General features: G+C 60.5%; 5 protein-coding genes across 16 annotated transcripts; 2 read left to right on the plus strand and 3 right to left on the minus strand.

Annotated features, from left to right (window-relative positions):
- Positions 1–43: 43 nt before the first annotated feature.
- On the minus strand, positions 44–4,013 carry PANX3 (pannexin 3). Its single transcript, XM_074561012.1, has 5 exons — positions 2,864–4,013; positions 2,021–2,163; positions 1,700–1,914; positions 894–1,546; positions 44–234 (listed from the first exon to the last, which is right to left on the minus strand). Exons 1-5 carry the CDS (start codon positions 3,042–3,044, stop codon positions 173–175), a joined length of 1,254 nt encoding a protein of 417 aa, XP_074417113.1. The 5' UTR covers positions 3,045–4,013; the 3' UTR covers positions 44–172.
- A 469-nt stretch (positions 4,014–4,482) lies between these two features.
- Positions 4,483–7,901, minus strand: RPUSD4 (RNA pseudouridine synthase D4). The gene is made up of 7 exons (XM_074561016.1): positions 7,655–7,901; positions 7,289–7,454; positions 5,737–5,938; positions 5,416–5,509; positions 5,169–5,319; positions 4,810–4,907; positions 4,483–4,668 (listed from the first exon to the last, which is right to left on the minus strand). Exons 1-7 carry the CDS (start codon positions 7,817–7,819, stop codon positions 4,483–4,485), a joined length of 1,062 nt encoding a protein of 353 aa, XP_074417117.1. The 5' UTR covers positions 7,820–7,901.
- Positions 7,661–13,904, plus strand: HYLS1 (HYLS1 centriolar and ciliogenesis associated). Its single transcript, XM_074561017.1, has 2 exons — positions 7,661–8,045; positions 12,739–13,904. Exon 2 carries the CDS (start codon positions 12,763–12,765, stop codon positions 13,525–13,527), a length of 765 nt encoding a protein of 254 aa, XP_074417118.1. The 5' UTR covers positions 7,661–8,045; positions 12,739–12,762; the 3' UTR covers positions 13,528–13,904.
- Positions 8,307–14,884, minus strand: PUS3 (pseudouridine synthase 3). Of its 5 annotated transcripts, none has more exons than XM_074561007.1 (5): positions 14,811–14,884; positions 11,189–11,612; positions 9,415–9,974; positions 8,874–9,064; positions 8,307–8,760 (listed from the first exon to the last, which is right to left on the minus strand). In XM_074561007.1, the coding sequence occupies exons 2-5, from the start codon at positions 11,573–11,575 to the stop codon at positions 8,435–8,437; spliced, it is 1,464 nt and encodes a 487-aa protein (XP_074417108.1). In that variant the 5' UTR covers positions 11,576–11,612; positions 14,811–14,884; the 3' UTR covers positions 8,307–8,434. The 5 variants fall into 5 exon arrangements, with proteins under 5 accessions (XP_074417108.1, XP_074417109.1, XP_074417112.1 ...); XM_074561008.1 differs by lacking the exon at positions 14,811–14,884 and adding an exon at positions 11,699–12,846; XM_074561011.1 differs by lacking the exon at positions 14,811–14,884 and having other exon boundaries at positions 9,415–10,041; positions 11,130–12,858.
- On the plus strand, positions 14,884–21,133 carry DDX25 (DEAD-box helicase 25). 8 transcript variants are annotated; one of them, XM_074561006.1, is made up of 13 exons: positions 14,884–14,972; positions 15,093–15,147; positions 15,259–15,306; positions 15,573–15,776; positions 16,309–16,444; positions 16,559–16,651; positions 16,756–16,858; positions 17,528–17,642; positions 18,049–18,226; positions 18,493–18,730; positions 19,180–19,342; positions 19,505–19,693; positions 20,568–21,133. In XM_074561006.1, exons 1-13 carry the CDS (start codon positions 14,934–14,936, stop codon positions 20,627–20,629), a joined length of 1,623 nt encoding a protein of 540 aa, XP_074417107.1. In that variant the 5' UTR covers positions 14,884–14,933; the 3' UTR covers positions 20,630–21,133. The 8 variants fall into 8 exon arrangements, 6 of the variants coding, with proteins under 6 accessions (XP_074417107.1, XP_074417105.1, XP_074417104.1 ...); XR_012584051.1 differs by lacking the exon at positions 15,573–15,776 and adding an exon at positions 20,136–20,286 and having other exon boundaries at positions 14,886–14,972; XR_012584052.1 differs by lacking the exon at positions 15,573–15,776 and adding an exon at positions 20,164–20,286 and having other exon boundaries at positions 14,886–14,972.
- The last annotated feature ends 495 nt before the right edge of the window (positions 21,134–21,628 follow it).

Here is a 21,628-nt window from a genome sequence, read left to right on the forward strand (position 1 = left end):
AAGGGGAACCCCGAACGCGGGAAGAGCTCAGCCCGGCCGCCACTGTCGCGTTACAGACGTCACCCCACCAGGCTGTATCAAAACCAGAGTTTAATGCACTCGAGCGACCGCTGACAGGAAGGAATTGGATCAAACTGGATCCCAGTAGACCAACTGGGCAGGTCCCGAAGGGTCAGGCAGAGCCGAGCGAGTCCCGGGAGGCTTTTCCCATCGCCTGCACTCCAGGCTTCGCTTCTGGGCAAGGGGGAGAAGAAAAGGAGGAAGTTAATTGACTGGGCAATCGTAAACTGGAATCTTGGGCTTTCTCCGCCAGCGTGCGACTAGCCCGAGAGCCAGTTGTGCTAGCCCTGTGGTTGCCATGCCAACCAGGATGCTAAATACAGCTCAATCTGGGTGTTTTTGTTAAAAACCACAGCCCTCAGACTGGATGCAGGGCCGGGAAAGGAGCCCAGGCGGCCTGGCTCCCACCCTGCCAGGTCGAGGATCCCCGTGAGACCACATCGTTGCCAGCAGCCCCCCCAGGATGTAAAGCTCCCCGCTCCCAGCAGGCTGCACTGCTCTCTCTGCCAAAAACGGGGACCCCCCCCCGGCCCCCCGGTTTGCCCAGAGCTTGGATTTGAGCCGCGAGCTCTCCGCTTTCCGTTCCTATAGCAACTCCTGCCCACGCGTGGGCTCGCAGTAGCATCACATCCCGCCTGCCAGAACCCATCCCCGGCTGCAAACGGAGCCGTCGGCCCCCCCCGGCAGCCCCCCAACTCTCCCCAAAAAAACCCCTCAAGGTCTCGGCAAAGGGTTTAGGGCCACGCTGGATGGATCCAGCCTCACCGGGTGGGATCTGGCTGCGGAGGAGCCAAGAGGAGAGCGAAGAAGTCTTCTCTACTGAAAAAGCCTACCTAGAGCCCCGCCGTTGGGGAGGGACACGCTGCCGTCGGCCTCGGGGGGTTTGGGCTTGGTGGTCTCCAGCCCGGCCAGCAGCGTCATGAAGTCGATGACGGTGTCGATGTCCTCCTTGTTGGCGGTGGCTTCCCTCAAGGCACTGACGGCGTTGAGGCGGCTGAAGGAGGTCAGCTCGGAGATGTTGGCCCGGAGGAAGAGGAGGATGACGTTGAGGTCGTTGACGGGGCAGGTGAGCATCTTGCGGCTGAGGAGGTCAAAGGCGGGCAGCATCTCGTAGACGGAGAGCAGCCCCTTGTCCCACTGGCAGAGCTGCAGGGCATTGTAGATGACGACGGGCATGAGGAGGACGTAGACGCCACCGACCGAGAGGCTGATGAGCTGGAAGACGGAGAAGAAGACCAGCTTGCAGGGGATGAGCGGCGGGATGTGGGGCTCCTCCTGGAGCAGCCCCGTTTTGATGGAGCAGCTGAACTCGTCCTGGAAGAAGATGTTGAGGTGGAGGAAGACCAGGTAGAGGCAGGTGGCAGCCAAGAACAAGAGCAGCAGCAGGTTCCTCAGGATGTAGATGAACACCAGGGAGTGGGCGTGCTGCTTGCAGGTGAGGTAACGCTCCAGCAACGGGAACTCAAAATACCTCTCCCGGCGGGCCCTGGGGGCAGAGGGGACACAGCGAGGACTTAGAGCCACCCCCCCGAAATTGAGTCACTTCGCCAAAGTCCATCCTGAATGTGGCCGCAGCCACACCACGTGGAGGGACTTGGGAAGAATGCGGTGACCAGTCGAGGCCACCCAGAGGTCTCACCTCTCGTATTCCTCCCAGAATCGCTCCGGCTCGGCGCTGGCCTGCTGGACCTTCCTCATGTGCTGCACCAGGCGCACGGAGCGGTTGTAGGATTTGTCCAGCTCGTCGATGATGAAGAGGAGGTCGGAGTGGAGGGCGGGGGCGGCCGCGTAACGCCACAGCAGGTAGGGCAGGTACATGAGCACCGCCACCACCAGCAGCGAGTAGGGGAAGACCTGAGCAAAGGGGACGAGCGGGCGTTGCGCGGGTGCCGAGTTGCTTCACCTCTGCTGCGCACCCAGGCGGGACCTGAGGGCACCCGGAGGCGAGCTTGACCCATACCTTGAGAGCCCAGAGGGACTTGGTGACAGCGTGTCCCTCGGTGTCGAAGCCGTGGTGGAGGAGGGAGTCCCAGCAAGCCGTGTCCACGTAGGCGGACTGCTTCCCCGTGAAGTTGGTGGGCGAGAAGCAGCTGATCTGCGAGCCTAGGGTGAGAAGGGGGAACCTCAGCCAAGGAGGTCCAGCGAGCACGGGCGAGCACTCCGCGGCCAGGTGCTGAGGCGTTGCAGGAGGGTGACTACATCTAAGGCATCGCTTTGAATTAAAAAGGCCTTTTTCGCAGTCATTTTGTAGCTGTGCTTCCCCACCACTGTGTTTTCCGGCCGGGACTTTTCCATTGTTTCCCAAACACAAACCCTTTGAACACGACAGGGGAATTAGAGACCGGCCAGAAACCGAAGTCAAACCAAATCCCCAGGGGCAGCAGTGGGACGTTGGCTGAGGCCAGATTTAGCCTGAGGCCACGACGCAGCATCAATGCAACCCTCTGTGCTGCCCAGCAAACCCCAGCGGGACGTATTCCCTCAGCCGCCCTGCTGGCACCCTCCTCCTCCTCCTCGGAAACAACCCTGCGGCTCCCAAAGGTGCTGGAGGCAAGCAGCCGAGGCAGGGCATCGATTCACCGCCGGTCCTGGGGTTTAGCAAGGCCATTCCTGGGCTTTCCCAGCGATCAATAATCCATTAAAACCAATCAATAAATATCCCTGAGGCAGAACGGTTCCTAAAATGGGGTTTCCAGGCTGCCCCGCCTTCGACCATGACCACAAGGGTTTTGCAGCCGTAGCCGAAAAGCCACCAGCAATCGCCTGCAACCCGAATATCCCTGTTGCAAAAGCTGCGACTCACCGGCGGAGAACTCCCGGGCGAAAGCCAGCGAGACGAGGAAGAGGGGCAGCCCCACGGTGACGAACTTCAGCAGGCGATCACTCGGCAGCTCCAACCGCAGGCCCTTGGCTCGGGAACCGCCGGGATCTGGGAGGAGAGCGTCGGAGAGCATGTACTCGGCGGCCGTGTGCGAGAGGGACATTTTTCTATCGAGGAAGAGGAGACAACGGCGACTGCTGCTGCTGCCCGGGGGCTCTGGTGTCGTCTGAGGCGTGACCAGCTCGAGAAGCAACTTTGTAGGGCTGGAGGCATCGCTTGCCAAGCGCTCCCTACCAGGCGGCTGTAAATGACAGCTTAAATGGTGCGTTAAATCAACTGGTAATTACAGGGGGAAGCCTTTTCGCAAATAGCACGCCCCAAAATAGACAAAAAAAACCCCAAAACAAACCAGCAGCCACGGCACCGGGCTGGGAAGGCAGCATTCCTCCCCAGCCACAGCCGCTCCCCGGCTCCTCGTGGTTTTACGTCCCTCTCTCATAAGCAGAGGTATTTCTGGTGGTGTGTTCGAGGGGCGTGGGGCTCCCTTGGCAATTTTCGCCCCGCGTGAGGAGCGGGGAGGCAGGGGACAGGGCATTACCCCACCGAGAGTCAGGTACACGGTGGCCCCGTTGGGTACAAAGAGCCCATTCCTGCACCCAAACCAGCCGGAGGGGCTGGAGAAAGTCCTGCCGCCAGCCCCGAGCTTTTGGGGACAGGCCAAGAGACACCGAATGCTGGCGGCTGCGATTTTGAGGCAGAACATCAGCTGCGGTTCCCCAGTTTTTCAGTCTCGCCCCTCACCCCGCTCTCGGGACACGGGGGAAGGAACCTGGCTCCAAGGAAAGCTCCCGAGGGAGAGGGATCCCAATAATGGGATCCAGAATAAGCAATAGGGAAATTGGAAGGAGCCGCGGGATGAAGTTTCTCCTGGCAGTGTAGTCGCTCCCCAAAAACCCACGCTGACACTGCTGGCAGCGCGGAGCGGAGGGAGTCCCGCAGCTGCTTGGCCAAGCTGAGCGGAGGAACTCCACGTGCAGTCTCTCGGCGCAGCACAAAAACCCCACAGCCGCTGCCAAATTGCACTTTCGATGGATTTTTCGAAGGAAGGGAGTCTCCAAATTTGAGCGCGGAGTGCCAGGATACGATGGAGAGACTGCTGAACAGCTCTGGAGGGGCGAGCGATGGCCCTCAAACCGGGAGGGACTGCACCCAGGCGGGCTCAAACCTGCCCAGGGACCGAGATCCGCCTGAGCACAGAGAGACACCAACCCTTCACCTCAGCGGGAACTGGATCTTTTATTGCTCAGAGACAAGTTCAAAACACGGAGCGGGCAAAACCCAGTTCCTACACAGCCCCATTTGTCCGAACAAGAGGTTCTTCAGCACGCCCAACCACTCTTCTGCACCAAATCGGGGCAGGAAGCACACGCAGGTACCTGGTTTGAAGCCAGCAACGCCAGTACCGACACAGGAGGTCTCTGGCAAGCGGCAGAGACCGCGGACTTCATCGCACCGCCGGCTCCAAGGCGGACGCCGCCGCGGAGCAGCCAGACCCACCGCTGCCATGCGCTGGAGGCGCAGAGATAGACGGTCCTGCCTCGTTACTCGTTAGCAACATCCAGGTCCAGCTTCTTCAGAGTCTTTTGGAAGAAGAGGGGCGGCTTGCAGACGAGGTCTATCCGCCGGCCCAGGGGCAAGGAGAGCCGGTGGGCGTGGAGGTGGAGGGGGAGGTGGCGAGCCTTGCTCTGCTCCAGCTTTAGCCTCTTCAAGGTGATTTCAGGAAGCTTCTGCCGAGAGGACAGAAAACGTCCCTTCCACAACCCCATCTCTTCAGCCGGGCTTTGAAAACCCTGGCCCAGGGGGAGCTGGGGGACACAAAGGGGCCACCCAGCCTTGGATCCTCACCCCTGACACAGGACCTGCCTTACCTGGGGTGCCAGCTTACTCCAGTGCGAATACTTGTGATCCCCCAGGACGGGGCACCCCAACCCGTAGGCCAGGTGAACCCGGATCTGGTGCTTCACCCCTGAGGAGGGAAGGCAAAGAAGAGAAACATGACAACCAGTCGCACCAGGCTCCCACACCCAAAATCACCAGCAGGCGGAGAGCGGCCTGGCAGCAAACCATCGTCCCGGGGCGGCTCATTCCCAGAACCTTGGCCCGAAAAAGGATTTCGGTCGTGTCTAACGACGCGTTCCCTCTTCCAGCACTGGTCTTGGCTGCCGAGTTGCACAGAAAGCGGATCCAGCGGCCAACACAACCCCGGGAACACCTGGCCAGGCCTCACCCGTGATGGGCTGGAGCTCCAGCAGCGAGCAGGCGGAGGAGCTAGCCAGACGGCGGTACCGCGTCACGGCGCTTTCAGCATTGCGGTTCTTGCGGATTTTCACCACCTTCCCATCCTCCGAAGACAGGCGATAGTTGGGGGCCAGCGTCATCTGAACGGCAGCGAGAGGGTGAGCCCGCCGGAAGGCAGGAGGGGGGTTCTGGAGAACGCGAGGCCAAAACGGTGGCCCAGAGGACACGCGGCTCACCTTGTAGTGCAACTGGTGGCTCTGCACCTCCTTCTCCACAATGGGGATCTCCACGATGCCCTCAGCGGGGTCTGGGTCCCCCAGGCTAATTGCCCTGGGGAGGAAAACCAGAGGTCTGCGGGGCATCGTGCCAGCAGGAAGGGAACCCTCCCCTCATCCCCTTTCCCTGCAACCCATCCCCATAAAAAGACGCTCGAGGGAAGATAAGCCAACACCCACCACTTCCACAAAGCTCCACTCCCTGGTGACTGTCCCTTCACCCCTTCTTCAAATTCTGTGGGCCCTTCAAAGCCTCTTCTCCTCCTCCTAAACCCTTCCTACCAGTAGATCTTCTCCACCTGACGAGTTTTGAAGAGAAGACGGATCCTCTCCGCCACCTCCTTGTTCCGCGCCAGCACCATCACGCCCGTGGTCTCTTTGTCCAGCCGGTGGCAGAGGTGGAGGGGTTCGGCTTTCATGTTCTCCAACATCTTGGCCAAAATCGGCAACACGTCAGCAATAGAATTCTTGATCCCAGGGCCACCTGCATAACGCACAGACTAGGAAATCAGGGGAGACTTTCATGTCCCCCAAAATGTGAGATGAAGGCTGTGATCTAAAGGTGACAAACTCCCACGTCCCTCCCTGGGAAGGAAAACCTCAGCACAGGGAAGACAGAGACATCATCTATCTCGATATGGGCAAAGCACAAGAGACTGCCCCGCGCAACATCCTTGCCTCTAAATTGGAGAGACACGGATTTGACCGATGGACCACTGGGTGGATAAGGAACTGGCTGGATGGCCGCGCTCAAAGGGTTGTGGTCAACGGCTCAATGTCCAAGTGGCGACCCGTGACAAGCGGCGTTCCTCAGGGGTAGGTACTGGGACTGGTGCTGTTTATTGTCTTTGTTGGTGACACGGCCAGTGGGATTGAGGGCACCTTGCTGATGGCACCAAGCTGTGTGGTGCAGCAATGTGCTGGAGGGAAGGGATGCCATCCAGAGGGACCTGGACAGGCTGGAGAGGCGGGCCTGTGCCAAGCTCATGAAGTTCAACCAGGCCAAGGGCAAGGTCCTGCATGTGGGTTGGAGCAATTCCAAGCACAAATCCAGGCTGGGCAAAGAATGGCTGGAGAGCAGCCCTGAGGAGAAAGACTTGGGGGTGCAAGGGTGGACAAGAAGCTCAACACTCCCCGGCAACGTGCACTGGGAACCTAGAAACCCCCCCGCAGCCTGGGCTGCATCCCCAGCAGCGTGGGCAGCAGGGCGAGGGGGGGGATTCTGCCCCTCTGCTCCGCTCGGGGGAGACCCCCCTGCAGCGCTGCCTCCAGCGCTGGGGCCACCAACAGCAGAAGGACACGGAGCTGTTGGAGCGGGGCCAGAGGAGGCCCCGGAGATGCTGGGAGGGCTGGAGCCCCTCTGCTGGGAGGACGGGCTGAGAGAGCTGGGGGGGGTCAGCCTGGAGAAGAGAAGGCGCCGGGGAGACCTTCCAGCCCCTTCCAGTCCCTCAAGGGGCTCCAGGAAAGCTGGGGAGGGACTCTGGAGCAGGGAGGGGAGCCATGGGATGAGGGGGAATGGTTTTAAACCGGAAAAGGGGAGATTAAGATGAGATAGTGGGAAGAAATTCTTGGCTGTGAGGGTGGTGAGCCCCTGGCCCAGGTTGCCCAGAGAAGCCGTGGCTGCCCCATCCCTGGAGGGGTTCAAGGCCAGGTTGGACGGGGCTTGGAGGAACCTGGGCTGGTGGGAGGTGTCCCTGCCCAGGGCAGGGAGGTGGAACAAGATGATCTTTAAGGTCCCTCCCAGCTCTAATCGTTCTATGGTTCTCTGATCCCCCATCACCACCATGGAGCCGTTTCCATTTCCCCCTCTGTGGCACGGCTGGCTTTCCCTCACCGTGCACGGGGAGGCCGTAGGGTTTGTTGATGGCCACGATCTCCTCGTCCTGGTACAGGGTCCCCTGCTTGAGCACTTTGGCCAGGACGTTGGGGTGAACCTGCTGCAGCCGCTTGCTCAGGGCGGCCAGCTCCCGCACCCGCCTCTGCGCTGGGTCCCCGGGCCTCTGCGGAGAGAACCAAACCGGTGGAAAAAGAGGAAGAGGAGGAGGAGGAGGAGGAGGAGGAGGAGGAGGAACGGCGCGGGGAGAACGCAAACCGAGCGGGCCGAGAGCCGCCATGTGTGCCCGCCGGGGGGGGGAGGCGCGGTGCACGCCGGGAGTTGTAGTCCAGCGCCTCAGGGCCCGCCATGGCGGCCCACTCTCACCTCTCGCTTCTCCCCCTGGCTCCTCTGCGCCCGCAGCCGCTCCGCCAGCTCCTCGGCTCGCAGGCCCTGCTCCGCCGCCCCTCGGCCGCCGCCGGCGGTGCTCACCGCCCGGGCTAGGCCCGCCGCGGCCCGCCACCACCGCCCGCCGCCGCTCGCCGCCGCCATCTTCCTCCTTCTGTCCCCTCCTCCCCTTCCTGGCCAATGGCGGCGGCGCGGAGGCGGTGCTTCGGCCCGCGCGCCCAATCGCAAAGGGCCGGCCAGCCGAGCGACAGCCGCAACGTCCAATGGCGACGGGGCGAGGGGCGGGACCGCCCAGTGGTTTAAACAGCGGCGACGGTTGGCGGCCGGTAACGGTCGCGGCGGGAGGACGGGAGCGGCCGGGCCCTGTCAGGTACCGGGGGGGAAACGTATGAACCCTGTTAGGGACTGGAGGACCCTGTCGGGTACCGGGGGGGGGCGCGTGGGTTTCGCGGGGAGGCCGAGCAGGCGGGTGGGCCCCGGCTGCCTCAGCCCAGTATATCCCAGTACATCCCAGTATATCCCAGTACATCCCAGTACAGCCTCAGCGCTGCCCCCGCAGCGGGGCAGGCGGCTCTGAGGGGGCCGAGACACCCCCCCATCCCCTCCCAGACCGGCACGCAGCAGCACTCCACAAGTTTTCTTAAAATTTATAAAAATAGCAGTGGAAAACTGCATTACTTTTTTTTTTTTTTTTTTCCCCTCAATTAATAAAAAAATAAGCGAAGCAGCCACCTGCCCTCCTCCTGCTGAGGTGACCCGTCACTCGACGTCCACGCAGACCCGCTTGGGGGGCTGCTGGGTGGCACTGCCGTTCCCTGGGGCATGGCGGCGGTGGCCCCCCTTGGTCTCAGGGAGCTGCTTGTCCTCATCCTTGTCCCTGTCCCCCGCTGGCTCCAGGCCCTGGGGGGGTTCGATGCGGCCCCTCCGCACGAAGTGGCGGATGCGGGCTTCCAGCCCCTCGCACTTGGGACGGGCCAGTAAAGGCTTGTAGGTGCGGGCTTGGACGCCTTCCACGAAGCTGCTGACCTGGCTGCGGAGCGGAGGCTTCATCTCTCCCCACAGGACGGTCGTGCTGTTCCCTGGGCCTGCAATATCATTGAAAAAATACCAGTGGTTTTGTTTAATTACCCCTTTCCTTCATTATTTTATTTTTTTAAACCAATTACCCCCATCCCAAGGCATTGCCACAATCCCTTACTTTCTCCGGTAGCGACGGGAGCTGCGTCTAACCCTCCTAACATGTTCCGCAGCACTTGAGTTTTGACTGCGTGGTTGGCCCAGAGCTGCTGCAGGTGGGTAACGTTGAACTCCTGCACTTCTCGGTCGTAGAGCCACCGGAGGTTTTCGAACGCGCAGTCGTACAGCACGAGGGGAAACTCGACTGCCATGCTAGGGAAAAGGAGAGCAGGCGTTAACCTGTCGCTGCCTGGAGGGATGTCGTGACAACAAAGCCTCACGCATCAGCCTGTCCTTTCTGCCCAAAACAGCCCCGTTTTTTTACAAACCTCCTTCTTCCGAATTCGTTTTCACCAAATACCAAGGACTAAAGCCATGAAAAGCTTGTCCAAGAGCAAGAAAAAAAGGATCCTTACGGATCCCTCGCAGAGAGGCCGCTGGCAGCTTGCTCCCATGTTGTGAGAGACTTCGCAGGCTGTCAGAGACGTGGTTTGCCAGCGGCACTTCGCGCGCAGCCGTCGCTTTGCGAAGCAGACCAGGAGGTTTTCCCGAGCTCTCCGTACCTGTACTGCGGTTTTCGGGGATTCTTCTCCACATCCAGCAGCTCATCGATGATCTCCGGCCTCTCCATCCTCTGCCCGATGAGGAAGAGGATGGCCATCATGCAGCGGACTTGGTGATACAGGAATGCCTGTCCCGTCACTTCAAACTGACACAGACGGAAGGGATCCTGCGGCCCAGTTTCTTGTCCTCTCTCCACCCACGTCACTCCGGCACTGAGGATCGTTCTCTGGAAGTTGACCACCCCGTTGGCGACGTCCATTTTACACAGGTTACGGAAATCATGGGTCCCCACGTACCTCTGGGCCGCGGTGTGCATGAGGGCCACGTCCAGGTCGGCGCAGGGGAAGAAGTACCGGTAGGTCCTCTTGAGGCAGCTGAACCGGGCGCTGAAATCGGGCTCCACGGGGGCCCAGGCCAGCACCCGGATGTCGGGCGGGAGCACCCTGTTCAGCATATGGGTGTAGCGGAGCTCCTCCTCCCCCTCGCTCTTGCCTTCCGAGTTGTGGCTGTTTAGCTTCTTCCCCTCCGCCAGGTTCGAGCGGAGATCGAGGGAAATCACCTGCACAACGAGGGAAGCCAGGATTAGATGGCAGATGGGCGGATTCGGCATGTCAAGCCAAGTCTTCCTACACCGCTGTGAAATAAATGCAGGATCTCCTACAGATGAAGGTGTCTTAAATCAGGCGATCTTACCCCTCCTTCCTGCGGGTAGAGCTGCAAGTGCCTCTGCTAAGGTTCCGAGCAGATGCTACGGATTCCTTTAATAAAACAGAGAAAGTTGCAGACTGCCTACGTAGCATGATCTCGAAATGGCTTCAACTTTAGTCACTGGGTTTTAGGATATAACGCGCTTTTTTAAGTTTTTTTTTTTTTTCTTTTTGCTGGAGGTGATGACTTGAAGGCAGCAACAGCCTGGCTGTCTGGGACGCCTGGTTAATTAATGCCGCAGGTACCTGCGCGCTTGACGTGGCGCAAGAAAAGGTGGCCTCTGCCCTTATTCCGTGCGGCTCGTCTTGCGAAGGAGAGCAGACGGCCCATCCGAGCCAAACCCACCCCGGGGAGGCAAAAGCTAAGCCGGGCTCCGCTTCCCTGGGCCGCAGGGAAGGAGAGACTGGGCCCGAGAGCGAAACCATCAGGGCGCAGGGAAGGGTTGGGCTCTCCCTGATGGCTCCGTGCCCACCCAGCCGGCCGGCTCGCTCCCTTCCCTCCAGCTCCCACTCCCACGCTCCCTTCCGCTCGCTGCGGCTCCCCTCGGCCCCTTCTGCGCAGGAATTCAGCTGCCTGACTCTGCGGGAAGCTATCCAATAATTCTTGGATTTATTTTTTGGGCTGTTTTTTTTTTTTTTTTCTTTTTCTGTGTAGGGTTAGCGAGTTAAATCAGCTGAAGGGCTCTGCCCAAGGAAGGGGCATCTCCCCCCTTTTTTTTTTTTTTTTTTTTTTTTTTTTTTGGCAGCGCTGAAGCTATCGGGGAAGCTGCAGCCTAAAATGCATTTCAGCCTCTCAAAACAGGCCCCCGTAAAAAAACCGAGCACCAATATGGAAAAAACCCAAGCACTAACATGGAAAAAAGCGAGCACTAATCAACACTTCAAGGGTCTAAAACCATCATTCCGCGTGCAGGAAGCCATCGCCAGGCTCGCTTTCAGATTTAAAAGCAGATGGCTTTTAAAAAATTAATCCAACCTCTGCTGCCACTGCAGGACAGTGATCCCACCGGATCTCCATCCCAGAGAGGAGCCCAGAGATCCGGGAAAGCCTGGGGGGGATCCTGACCTGTCCGAAGGCGCTGACTCCTTTGTCCGTCCGCCCGCAGCGGTGGTAGTTGGAGGTCTGTCTGTCGTCTACCAGCCGCGTCTTCTTCAAGGCCTCAAACAGCTTCTCCTCGATGGTGTTGCTGGTGTTCTCCTGGCTGGCAAAGCCCTGGTAGCCCCAGCCCAGATAGGCGATCTTCAGCGCCACGTGCCTGCGGCCATAAGCGCCAAAATCGAACGGCCGTTGTTGGCGTTTCTTGGCTTTCCCGGGGGCGGGAGGAGCCTCTCTTCTCCCACCGCCTTCCTTGTCCTCTCGGAGCTTCTCCTGCAGCCGCTTCACCTCCTCTTCCAGCTCCTGCACCCTCCTCAGGAGTCGCTCTTGGTCGGTAGCCGCGCTCCCCTCGGCCATAGCCGCTGTCTCGGAGCCTTAATTAGTTGCTCGGGGTCTGCAGAGAAAGAAGGAAATCAGGGTTTTGCATTTTTATGCGGCTTTTATTACACTGAGAGGCTTGCTCTGTAAAATAATCGTTACCCATGGAATAATTCTTTATTTCTTTAACCCCTCAGCGTTCCTAGCAGAGCATGGGAAGGGCCAAGGCGGCTCAGCTCGGACAGATTCATCTTACTCAAGCCTCTTTTTTTTTTTTTTTTTTTTTTCCTGCACTTTTTAATCACTCCTTCCCCTCGCTGCGGGATGGGACCCGCTCCGTCAGCCCAGGCGCGGCGGCGGCGGCAGCACGTTCCCGGCTGGCCTTTTGCTATCCGCACCGGAGCCGTCACGGAGCCCTTTCCATTTTCGCACCGCGCTCAGCCAGCATCAACACTTCAGACAGCCCGCTAACGGCTGCCACTCATCGCGCCGCACCATCTGCTCCAACATTTCCTAACGGCGCCGTTAAAACTTACTTTTTTTTTTTTTTTTTTTTTTCCACTCCCAACCCTTAAAGATATCCCAAACCTGCGGAGGGGGTGGAAACCGCATCCGGATCCCTTTTCGCTGCGGGTTTGAGCAGACTCAAGGAGTCTTTGGGCTTCGACAGCCAACGTCTAAAGAAGCACCTAAAGGCTGCGCTGAGCCTTCTCCTCTGTGGATGTCGATTAAACCTCTCCCCAGATGAAATCACGACTAGATACCCTGTTTTTAAAAGAAGAGGTACAAGGGGAAAATCTGACACCTCTAATCAAATCTCCCCTTAGATTAAATCTCAACTAGATCCCGTGGTTTTAAGAAAAGAGGCAGAAGGGGAAAATCATTATACGCCTCTGCCCGGCGCTCGGTGTTCGCCCATCATCCCGTTAGTACTTTCTATATCACGTTAATTCATTTTAGCGTCGTTTTCAAGCAGGGTTGCCTCGGAGGGGGCTTTCCAGCTGCGTTTCCGAGAGCTGTAGGGAAGGAGCCTTCTGCCGGCAGCGGGAGGTTTAGCACTCCCGGACCCCCGTCTGATTAACCACAACCTAAATCAACGCCCCTCAACCCCGGAAACCGAGAGTCAAACCCTCTTTATATCCTTAGCTCGAATGTGCCGCAAGAAATTAACTGGGGGGGTTTATTTTTTTTTTTTTTTGCAGGATTTGCCCATTTTGGCGGATATCATGGAGGAGGAGCTGGCGGCTGCGCTGGCCCTGAGCCGGCTGTACGCGCAGCGAGGGGGCAGCCAGCGGCCCTACGCCGAGGCCTCCCTGGCTTTGGGGGTGCAGCCGGCGCCCCCCGCGTTTCCCGGGGATCGGAGGGGAAGCAGGAGGTTGGTCATGAAAAGGAAGGTGCTGAGGCGCAGACCCGATGGAGGGGTAGAGGTCTGGGACGAGTCGGTGACCAGCGAGACGGAGAGCGACGCCGAAGTTCGGAGCCTGAGGCAGAAACTGCTTCAGCTGAGGACCGGTCCGGAGGAGAGCATCTCCGAGGGGGAAATGGAGAGCAGCAGCAGCAGCTCCCTCGATGAATCCCCTCGCCGGTGGTCCCACGGGGACAGTCCCCCCTTTCTCCTCGAGGATTTCGACAGCCGGAGCTCTGCCGCTTCTCAGTACAGCACCGCGGGGGGACAGCCCAAATCCTTCATTCCTCCCCGCTTTGAACCGCTGGGTCGTAACCGGGGCAAAACCGACCCAGTGGCCAAATATTTTGAATATAAACGAGAATGGGAGAAATTCCGCATCCCGGGGGAGGACGAGCGGCGAGAACTGCGCTGGGGCATCCGGGAGCAGATGCTCTGCAGGCCCCAGCTGCCCGGCAAACCGCAGCACCTCCGCGTCCCCAACGCCTACGCCGTCCCCACCGAGAAGAAGAGGGCGGCCCTGCGCTGGGAGGTGCGTTGGGACCTGGCCAAGGGCCTCCTCCCCAGAAAAACCACCTCCTCCTAGGCTCCTCCGCGCCCAGCACCTCACCGCTCTCCTCGGGACCTCTTCCCTCCTCCGAATCCTCGCTCAGTCAGACAAAAATCCCCTTTTTGCGCTTCTACGCGGGATTAAAACTCTTCCCCGGGGTTGTTAAACCGGCCGGGATAAACCACCCGCCGCCGCTGCGGAGCTGCTTTCCTGGGACGGGGAGCGGGCACCGCAAACCCACCCAGGCTCTTCCGATCTCGGGAGAAATAAGACTAAAACGGACCCGGTGATTTACTTTTTTTTTTAATTGCCCCTGGATTGTTGTGTGAGCTACGAAGGCGGTTTTATTTCTGGCGTCTCGGCGATATCTTTCTTTAATAAAGCGTGTGGAGAGATGCGTTCTCGTTTCCACAGCTTCATGAGAAACACACCTCCATCAGTGCCTGGTTCCCTGCGCCACCCAACTCGCCGCTCCCCTTCCCTTCTCTTACCTCATTTATAAAATAAATGAGCTTTAGGATGAAGTGAAGATCTTATTATTATTATTAATTATTATTTCCCCGGTGTGGGGATGGACCGACACTTTGGCAGGTCTCGCACAGGAAAACACCTTGAAGCCGCAGTGGGGCTGTCCCCAACACCCCGGGGACCCCCAACAACACCCCACTGGGGGTCTGCGTCCCTGACCCCAGCACCCCGGGGGGTGGGGTTCTGCCCCCCCCAGCACTCCAGGGATCCCCCAAAACCCTACGGGGGACAGTGCCAGCGCCCTCTGGGGTCCCCCTCCCCAGCAGAGGCCACCCCAAGCCCTACGGGGTCTCTGTCCTCAGCCCCCTGCAGACCCCCACCACCCCAGGAGGGGTCTCTGCCCCCCCGCCCCCCCCAGCAGGGGTGTCCCTGTCCCCAGCACCTCAGGGACCCCCCAAAACCCTATGGGGACCGGTGCTGGCACCCCCACAGGCTCCTGTCCCCAGCACCTGCAGCCCCTTCCTACGGGGGGGGTGTCCCTGACTCCGGCACCCCAGGGACCCCCCCCCCCTCCCCAAACCCTATGGGTAGGGGGGAGGTGTCTCCGCCCCCCCAGCGCTCCAGGGACCCCCCCCAAACCCTGGGGGGTCCCTGCTCCTCCATCACTGCGGGGACAACACCCCCCCCCCGCCCACAGGGTCCCTGTCCCCATTACTCCGGGAACCCCCAACACCCCATGGCGGGGGGGTGTGTGGGGGGGTGTGTGGGGTGTGTCTCTGCCCCCCCAGCACCCCGGGGGGACCCCCCGGCCCCGAACCCTACGGGGCCCGCGCCGCTCCCCTCGCTCCTACCTGCGGCCCCGCCGTGACCCGGAAGCGCCCGCCCCTTCCGGTTCCCGCCAACCGCGTCGCCGCCGTCCGCCCGCGCGCCAGGGGGCGCCGTTCCCCCCCCCTCGCTCCTCGCGGCGGGCGCCGATGGCGGCGACGGGGGACGGCGGCGGCCGGCGGCTGCGGGTGGGCGCCGGGCCGGGCCCCCTCCCCCGGGGCTTCCCCCCGCTCCGTGTGTGTGTGTGTGTGACTGTGACACCCCCCCCACCCCCCCGGTAACGGCCCCCTCTCCCTCCCCCCCCGCAGCTCCCCGCGCCCGGACCCCCACCGAGCCGCCCGGACCCCTTCGTGTGCCGGCGGGGTAAGGGCAGGCCCGGCCCCGCCTGAGTTCTGGGGGGAGTGGGGGCCCGGCGCCAGGCCTCACCCCCCCCCACCCCCGGTCCCAGGACTCACCCCCCCCCGGTCCCCGCAGGCGGCCGCGGCGATGGGCCTGAGGAGGAGGAGGAGGAGGAGGAGAAAGGTGGGTCCCGGGGCCTCCACGGGAGGCGGGTGAAGCGGGTTCGGCGGCTCCGTCGCGCTCGTTAACCGCTAATGAAGCTCCTGGGGGCGTCCTGGGGTGACTAAGAGAGGGGACGAGCTGCTGGCGAAGGGTGGCGAGGGGGTGTCATCGCCCTGAGGGCCCCGACACCGGCCCCCCCCGCAACGTCCCTCAGCGTGGAGAGGTGGATTGGGTGGACGGATGGATGTTCACCCGGGATGATGATCATCCTGGATGTTCTCATCCAGAGGGTGGTGGTCAACGGCGCCACGTCCGGATGGAGACGGGTGACACGCGGTGGCCCTCCGGGGTCCGGACTGGGAGCGGAACTGGAGATGTCATCTCCATCGCCGACACGGACAGTGGGCGCCCCTCGGCAAGTTTGCCGATGACACCGAGCCGCGGGTGTCAACGCCTGAGGGACGGGATGCCAGCCAGAGGGACCTGGAGAGGTGGCACCACGGCAACCTCGTGAAGTTCAAGCAGGCCAAGGGCACGGTCCTGCACCTGGGTCGGGGCAATCCCAGGGACAAATCCGGGTTGGGCGGAGAAGGGCTGGAGAGCAGCCCTGAGGAGAAGGACTTGGGGGTGCTGGTGGGGGAGAAGCTCTACGTCCCCCGGCAACGTGCGCTGGCAGCCCAGAAACCCCCCCGCAGCCTGGGCTGCATCCCCAGCAGCGTGGGCAGGGGGGCGAGGGGGGGGATTCTGCCCCTCTGCTGGTGAGACCCCCCCGCAGCGCTGCCTCCAGCGCTGGGGCACCAACAGCAGAAGGACACGGAGCTGTTGGAGCGGGGCCGGAGGAGGCCCCGGAGCTGCTGGGAGGGCTGGAGCCCCTCTGCTGTGGGGACAGGCTGAGAGAGCTGGGGTTGGACTAGGTGGCCTTCAAGGTCCCTTCCAACCCAAACCGTTCTATGATAAGTCTTTTTTTTTTAATTTTTTTTGGTTTTTTTTGTTTTTTTTTCACGAGTTTCCGCTTTTTTCCAGTGGGCTTGGCGGAAACCTCCCTGCTGAACAAGCTGATCCGCACGTCCCTGGTGGAGTCCAGCCACCGCGTGGAGATCCTGCAGCAGGACCCCAGCTCCCCGCTCTTCTCCATCAAAACCTTTGAAGAGCTGCCCCTGTGAGTCACCCGGCAAAGCGCGAGAGCCGCCGTGGCTCGTCAGACGGGCCCTTTTTGAGTCTTTTTTTTGTTTTTTTTGGTTTTTGTTTTGTTTTTGTTTTTTTTTTTTTTCAGGAAGAAGGAGCTTTTGCAGGGGATTTACCTCATGGGCTTCAACAGACCGTCCAAAATCCAGGAGACGGCTCTGCCCATCATGCTGGCGTATCCGTGAGTAGTAACGCCGGGCGTTACCCTTGAGGCCCCCCCACCCCCCCCCCGGCGTCGGGACGCGCACAACCCTTGCGCTCCGCTGAGCAGCTTTTGCCTTGCAGGCCCCAAAATCTGATTGCCCAGAGCCAGTCAGGGACAGGGAAAACGGCAGCTTTTGTCTTGGCGATGCTGAGCAGAGTTAATGCCGCCGAGAAACACCCGCAGGTAACGCAGGAAAGGGAAAGCTGATGCAGGAGAGGGTTTGCCCCGGCCCCCGACACGCTGCCTGGGGGCAGCGCTCTGGTTTTCGCCCCCGTCTCTGTATGATTTTATCCTCTGGAGGGGGACGATAAACCCCTGGGTACCGTCGCTGCAGCAGGTAGGGCAGAAAGTTTGGTGCCCGCTGAAGGGAGGCGCTTTTTCTTGCTCGCGGTGGATTAAGCCAGGCTTTCCCTTATCCTGGAATTTTAAAATTTTGAAAAGCAGCTGGCGAGACCGCCGGTTTCCTGGTGGTTTAAACGCCCCCCTGCATGCAGAAATCAGCTTTGCGAGCTGCTTGCTGCGATTTGAAGTCTCTCCTCTCAAGCCTACGGGGCGATTTAAGCCGCTCTGCCCCACGCGTTTCTTCAGGAGACGAATTTCACCCCCCTCGGAAATAGCTACAGCGACTTCTTTCTGCCCGCGTCCCTCCAGCCCGGCTGCGATCCCAGCTCCCTTCCCTCCCACCACCCCGATCCCCCCGGCGCTTTTGCGGGAGTTTAGCGCTCGTGGGTTTTTCCGCGCTCTTCTTTCCGAAACCGCTTCGTCGCCTGCCCAGTGTCTCCCACCCCAGCGGCTTTTAACGGAGGCAGCTCTCGGCTGACGGCTCTCTCGTCTTCCCCCCCTCCCTCCCAGTGCCTCTGCTTGGCTCCCACCTACGAGCTGGCCCTGCAGATCGGGCACGTCATCGAGAACATCGGGCAGTTTTGCGCCGACATCAAGGTTACGTACGCTGTCCGGGGAAACCAAGGTGAGTCCCCTCCTGCCCGGCACAGCTACCGGCGCCGTGGGGGGAGCGTTAATGGAGTACAGGGATCCTCTCTTAGAGCCTTGAGCTACCAGGAGCTGCCCAGACCCCCGTGAAGGCCAATAAAATAATATTTATATTTCCCTCTCCTGCTAAGGCGGCTTTTTCACAACCGCAGGCTGCCTCCATCCTCCCTTTCTTCCCACCCCGGGGCTGCTTTCCACCCCCACCCCCCCCCCGAGGCTGTAGGGAAGCATCAGCGATTTTAAATCTCGATGCGACGAGCCCCTCAAAGGCGGGAATCTGAGATAACCGAGGGACGCACGCGCTCGAGCGGGCAGAAAGGTGTCGCGTTGGTCGGCGCTGGGCTGCCATTTCCGTCCCCCACCCGCCCCCCCGCCTCTGGCAGTCCCGCAGGGCAGCGCGCTGGAGGAGCAGATCGTCATCGGGACGCCGGGGACCATGCTGGACTGGTGTTTCAAACGGCGAGCCATCGACGTCAAGAAGATCGCCATGTTCGTGCTGGACGAAGCGGACATCATGATCGACACGCAGGGCCTCTCCTGCCAAAGCATCCGCATCCAGAGGTGGGTGGGTGCTCCCGATGGCTGGCGTCCCGCTTCCAGGGGTTTTTTCGCTCCGCTTGGAGGGAATCGGTCGCCAACTGAGCGGCCCCTGTGATGTCGAGGGAGCGCCCAGGGAAACTTGAGTCCCGGGATCCGGCTTTCTGTAAAACCGCATCTGCGAGACGCGTGGGAAGGCTTTTATCCCGCTTACCTTCCCTTGCATCCGTTACAGCCCCCTTCTAATGAGTACATCCGGGCACCTCCTGAGTCCTTTTCCTCCCTTCCAGGGCTTTACCCAAGAGCTGCCAGATGCTGCTGTTCTCCGCCACCTTCAAGGAAACCGTGCGGGCCTTCGCCGTGCAAATAGTCTCCAACCCCATCGTCATAAAGCTGCGGGAGGAAGAGCTCACCCTCAGCAACATCAGGCAGTACTACTTCGTCTGCAGGAGCCGGGAGGAGAAGTACCGCGCCCTCTGCAACATCTACGGCGGCATCACCGTCGGCCAGGCCATGATCTTCTGCCAGGTGAAGCAGCTTAGCGGGCAAATCCACGCGGTTGCGGTCAGCCGGAACGGAGACGGTTCATTTACGGCCTGGAGGGAGGGGGAGACCCTCCAAATCAAGGAGCGGACCCCCGCCTCCCCCGGGAGGGTGGGGAACGCGTCGCCAGCAGCCTTTAAACGCGGCGTTTTCACAGCATCTCCCCTACGGCTTGGGACCGCCCTTTGCGGCGTGTCCTGACAGGGGCTTCTTGCTCCTCCGCGTCGGTTTTACCTTATTTTGAGGTGTCAAAAAAACGCCGGGAGCTCCCTTGAGAAGAGCAGGAGGCTCGGGGTTGGGGGGGGGAAAATAACGGCGGGAGGGGGGGAAAAATAGCGGGGAGAGGGGGGGAAAAATAGCGGTGGGAGAGGGGGGAAAAATAGCGGGTGGGAGCGGAGCGAAACCCCAGCCTTGCCTCTCCCCGGCGCCTCCAGACTCGGAGGATCGCGGACTGGCTGTCGGTGGAGATGAGCCAGGACGGGCACCAGGTGGCCATCCTGACGGCGGAGCTGACGGTAGCCCAACGGGCCAACGTCATCCAGCGCTTCCGTGACGGGAAAGAGAAGGTCCTCATCGCTACCAACGTCTGCGCCAGAGGTAGCGCCGGAAAACCCAACGTCCCTTCGCTTTCCAAGGCCCGAAACGTCCTTCCTGGCCTGGGGTTCTTCTGGCGGCGGCGTGGCCTCCGCCAACGGATCCTCCGGGGCGAGGCGATCCCGTGCCGCAGCCCCTCTCCCTCTTTCCCCCCGCTCCCCGCAGGGATCGACGTGCAGCAGGTCACCATCGTGGTGAACTTCAACCTCCCCACCGATCAGAAGTGCCGGCCGGATTTCGAGACCTACCTCCACCGCATCGGGCGAACGGGACGCTTCGGGAAGAGGGGCATCGCCTTCAGCATGGTGGAACGCCAGAACGTGCGGCTCGTGCGGGTTATCGAGGAGCATTTCCGTGAGTATCCGCGCCCGTCCGCCTCTCCGGCAGGAGGTTCGGGGACCGGTGATCCCCTTTGCTCGTCCCCAGGTGCAGGCGACAGCTTTCCTTTCATCTCCTCGCCCTTTTAGGGTTGTTTTTTATCCCCCGGCGGCCGAATTTTCGGAGAACCAGCCCAGCAGGTTGCGCGTGACCTGCAAGGGACGTGACACGTCCCCAGGATGCCTCGGCACCTCTTCTTTTTTCCCTCCTTCCGGCATTTTCTCTGCCTTTACCCTGCAAATCCCTGTCCCCGGGGGGGAACTGGTGCCCCGGCTTAGCCCCGGCGGCCGAAATCCTGCGGGTTTTTCCCCCCCCGGCATCGGTTGTCGCTCTTAAACGTCGAGAGGATTTGCACGGGATTTGCGAGATGCCGGGGGCTGTTGAAATCCCGGTGCCCTTTTTCCCCTGCGATTTTTAGGGAAAAGACAGTTACGGCAACTTTGCAGGGTGCCGAAAACCCACCTCCCTTCCTGATGAAAATCCCAGCGGATAAACTTTTCTTAATTGCCGTTGGAGGGCCCGACGGAGGATAAACGAACCTTCCCCGTCCCGGCTGGGCGGTTTCAGAGGTGGGAGCAGAGAGCGGGAGCGCGTCCGGAAAGCCATCCCGACCTGCCGCTTCTCGCTTGGGCCGCCTCTTGCTCCCCCCGGCAGCCTTCTCGTGGCCGCTGCCCTTCGTCCGCTTCGCGCCCCGCTCCCTCTGCGTTCATCGGAGTGGAAATACCGCAGCCGGGGAACGTCCCGGCCCCGGCGCGTGTTCCCGCGGCGCGGACGCTCGCTCGTGGTTTTCACTCGGTGGTGTCCAACGCTGACTTTTTATTTTTTCCCCCCCCCCTCTTCCTTCCCGCAGAGACCGAGATCAAGCAGCTGGACCCGGACGACATGGATGAGCTGGAGAGGCTGCAAAACTGAGCGAGGAGTGGGGGGGGGGATTTGCTCCCCCCCCCCCCAGCTCGGTGTTTCAAAACGGAAGGAAAAGTCCCAGCGGGGAAAAAAAATCTCCCCGTTCTCTTCTCGCTTCCTTAAAGCCGGTTGGGTTTGTTGCCATGTTTCAGGAGAAGACGGAGAGGGGGAACCCTCGGCGCTTGTCCTTGCTTTCGTTCCTTGTTCTTTCGCTGAGGTTTTCGTAGCCGTGAACTTCGCGTGGCTCGAGGAATCCCCCCGAGGGGCTTAACGCGGGGGTAACGTTCCTCAAAAACGGGTCTTTGGGGGGGGGGGGGGGCTCGGAGTGGTTCAGAAACCAGGTAAAGCGGCCCAAAAAAAAAAAATCACCTTCAGGCCGCAGCCGGTGGGCGGCGTTTCTGCCGGCAAAAATCTCGGTGAAAACTTTTAATAAGACCAAAAAACCAAAAAATTCAGGAGAAAGAAGCGAGTTATAAAAAAAAAATAAAAATAAATAAAAAAAAAAAAAAATAAGCCGGTCTCGCTAGATGGCAGCAGGAATCCACCGCCGCCATCCCAAATCCCATCGGGACCCGAAACCGAGCGTTTGGCACCCAAAATTCGAGCGTTTGGGGTGACGCCGGTGCGGGGGGAGAGAGAGAGAGAGAGAGAGGTTGGACCTCCGTGGGGGCTGCCCGTCCCCCCCCCGGGGTTGATTATTGGCCACAGCGGAGCGAAGCGCTAATAAACTGGAATTATTTGTAATTCCGGGGGGCGGTGGTGCTCCTTTGCCCAAATCCCGTGAAATTTATCGCTTATTTTACTCGCGGAAGGATTTTTTTTTTTATTTATTTTATTTTTTAATCTTATCAGGTCAACGCTCCCCCCTCGTTCATCGAATTTCTCCCCAAACCCCCACCGGTACGGGCAGAACCCCCCCCCCCACCCCGCCACCTGCACCCCAAAATGTGCCCCGGCCCCCCACCCCCACCCCCCCCCCCCAAGCCCAGGCGTTGCATTTCAGCGTTG

Source organism: Larus michahellis, chromosome 17, assembly GCF_964199755.1.
Source record: "Larus michahellis chromosome 17, bLarMic1.1, whole genome shotgun sequence".
Lineage (NCBI taxonomy): Eukaryota > Metazoa > Chordata > Aves > Charadriiformes > Laridae > Larus > Larus michahellis.

Coding starts and splice junctions, on each gene's coding strand:
- HYLS1 (XM_074561017.1), top strand. CDS start 12,763: ATGGAGGAGGAGCTGGCGGCTGCGCTGGCCCTGAGCCGGCTGTACGCG.
- DDX25 (XM_074561006.1), top strand. CDS start 14,934: ATGGCGGCGACGGGGGACGGCGGCGGCCGGCGGCTGCGG. Junction 15,148..15,258: donor CCCCTTCGTGTGCCGGCGGG/GTAAGGGCAGGC, acceptor CGGTCCCCGCAG/GCGGCCGCGGCGATGGGCCT. Junction 16,859..17,527: donor CCGCCGAGAAACACCCGCAG/GTAACGCAGGAA, acceptor CCTCCCTCCCAG/TGCCTCTGCTTGGCTCCCAC.
- PUS3 (XM_074561011.1), bottom strand. CDS start 11,575: ATGGCCGAGGGGAGCGCGGCTACCGACCAAGAGCGACTCCTGAGGAGG. Junction 9,065..9,414: donor CCCCGAAAACCGCAGTACAG/GTACGGAGAGCT, acceptor CCTTTTCCCTAG/CATGGCAGTCGAGTTTCCCC. Junction 8,761..8,873: donor TCCCGTCGCTACCGGAGAAA/GTAAGGGATTGT, acceptor ATGATATTGCAG/GCCCAGGGAACAGCACGACC.
- PANX3 (XM_074561012.1), bottom strand. CDS start 3,044: ATGTCCCTCTCGCACACGGCCGCCGAGTACATGCTCTCCGACGCTCTC. Junction 2,164..2,863: donor CGCCCGGGAGTTCTCCGCCG/GTGAGTCGCAGC, acceptor TTCTCACCCTAG/GCTCGCAGATCAGCTGCTTC. Junction 1,915..2,020: donor AGTCCCTCTGGGCTCTCAAG/GTATGGGTCAAG, acceptor CCCTTTGCTCAG/GTCTTCCCCTACTCGCTGCT.
- RPUSD4 (XM_074561016.1), bottom strand. CDS start 7,819: ATGGCGGCGGCGAGCGGCGGCGGGCGGTGGTGGCGGGCCGCGGCGGGC. Junction 7,455..7,654: donor GCCAGGGGGAGAAGCGAGAG/GTGAGAGTGGGC, acceptor TTCTCTCCGCAG/AGGCCCGGGGACCCAGCGCA. Junction 5,510..5,736: donor CAGGTGGAGAAGATCTACTG/GTAGGAAGGGTT, acceptor TTTCCTCCCCAG/GGCAATTAGCCTGGGGGACC.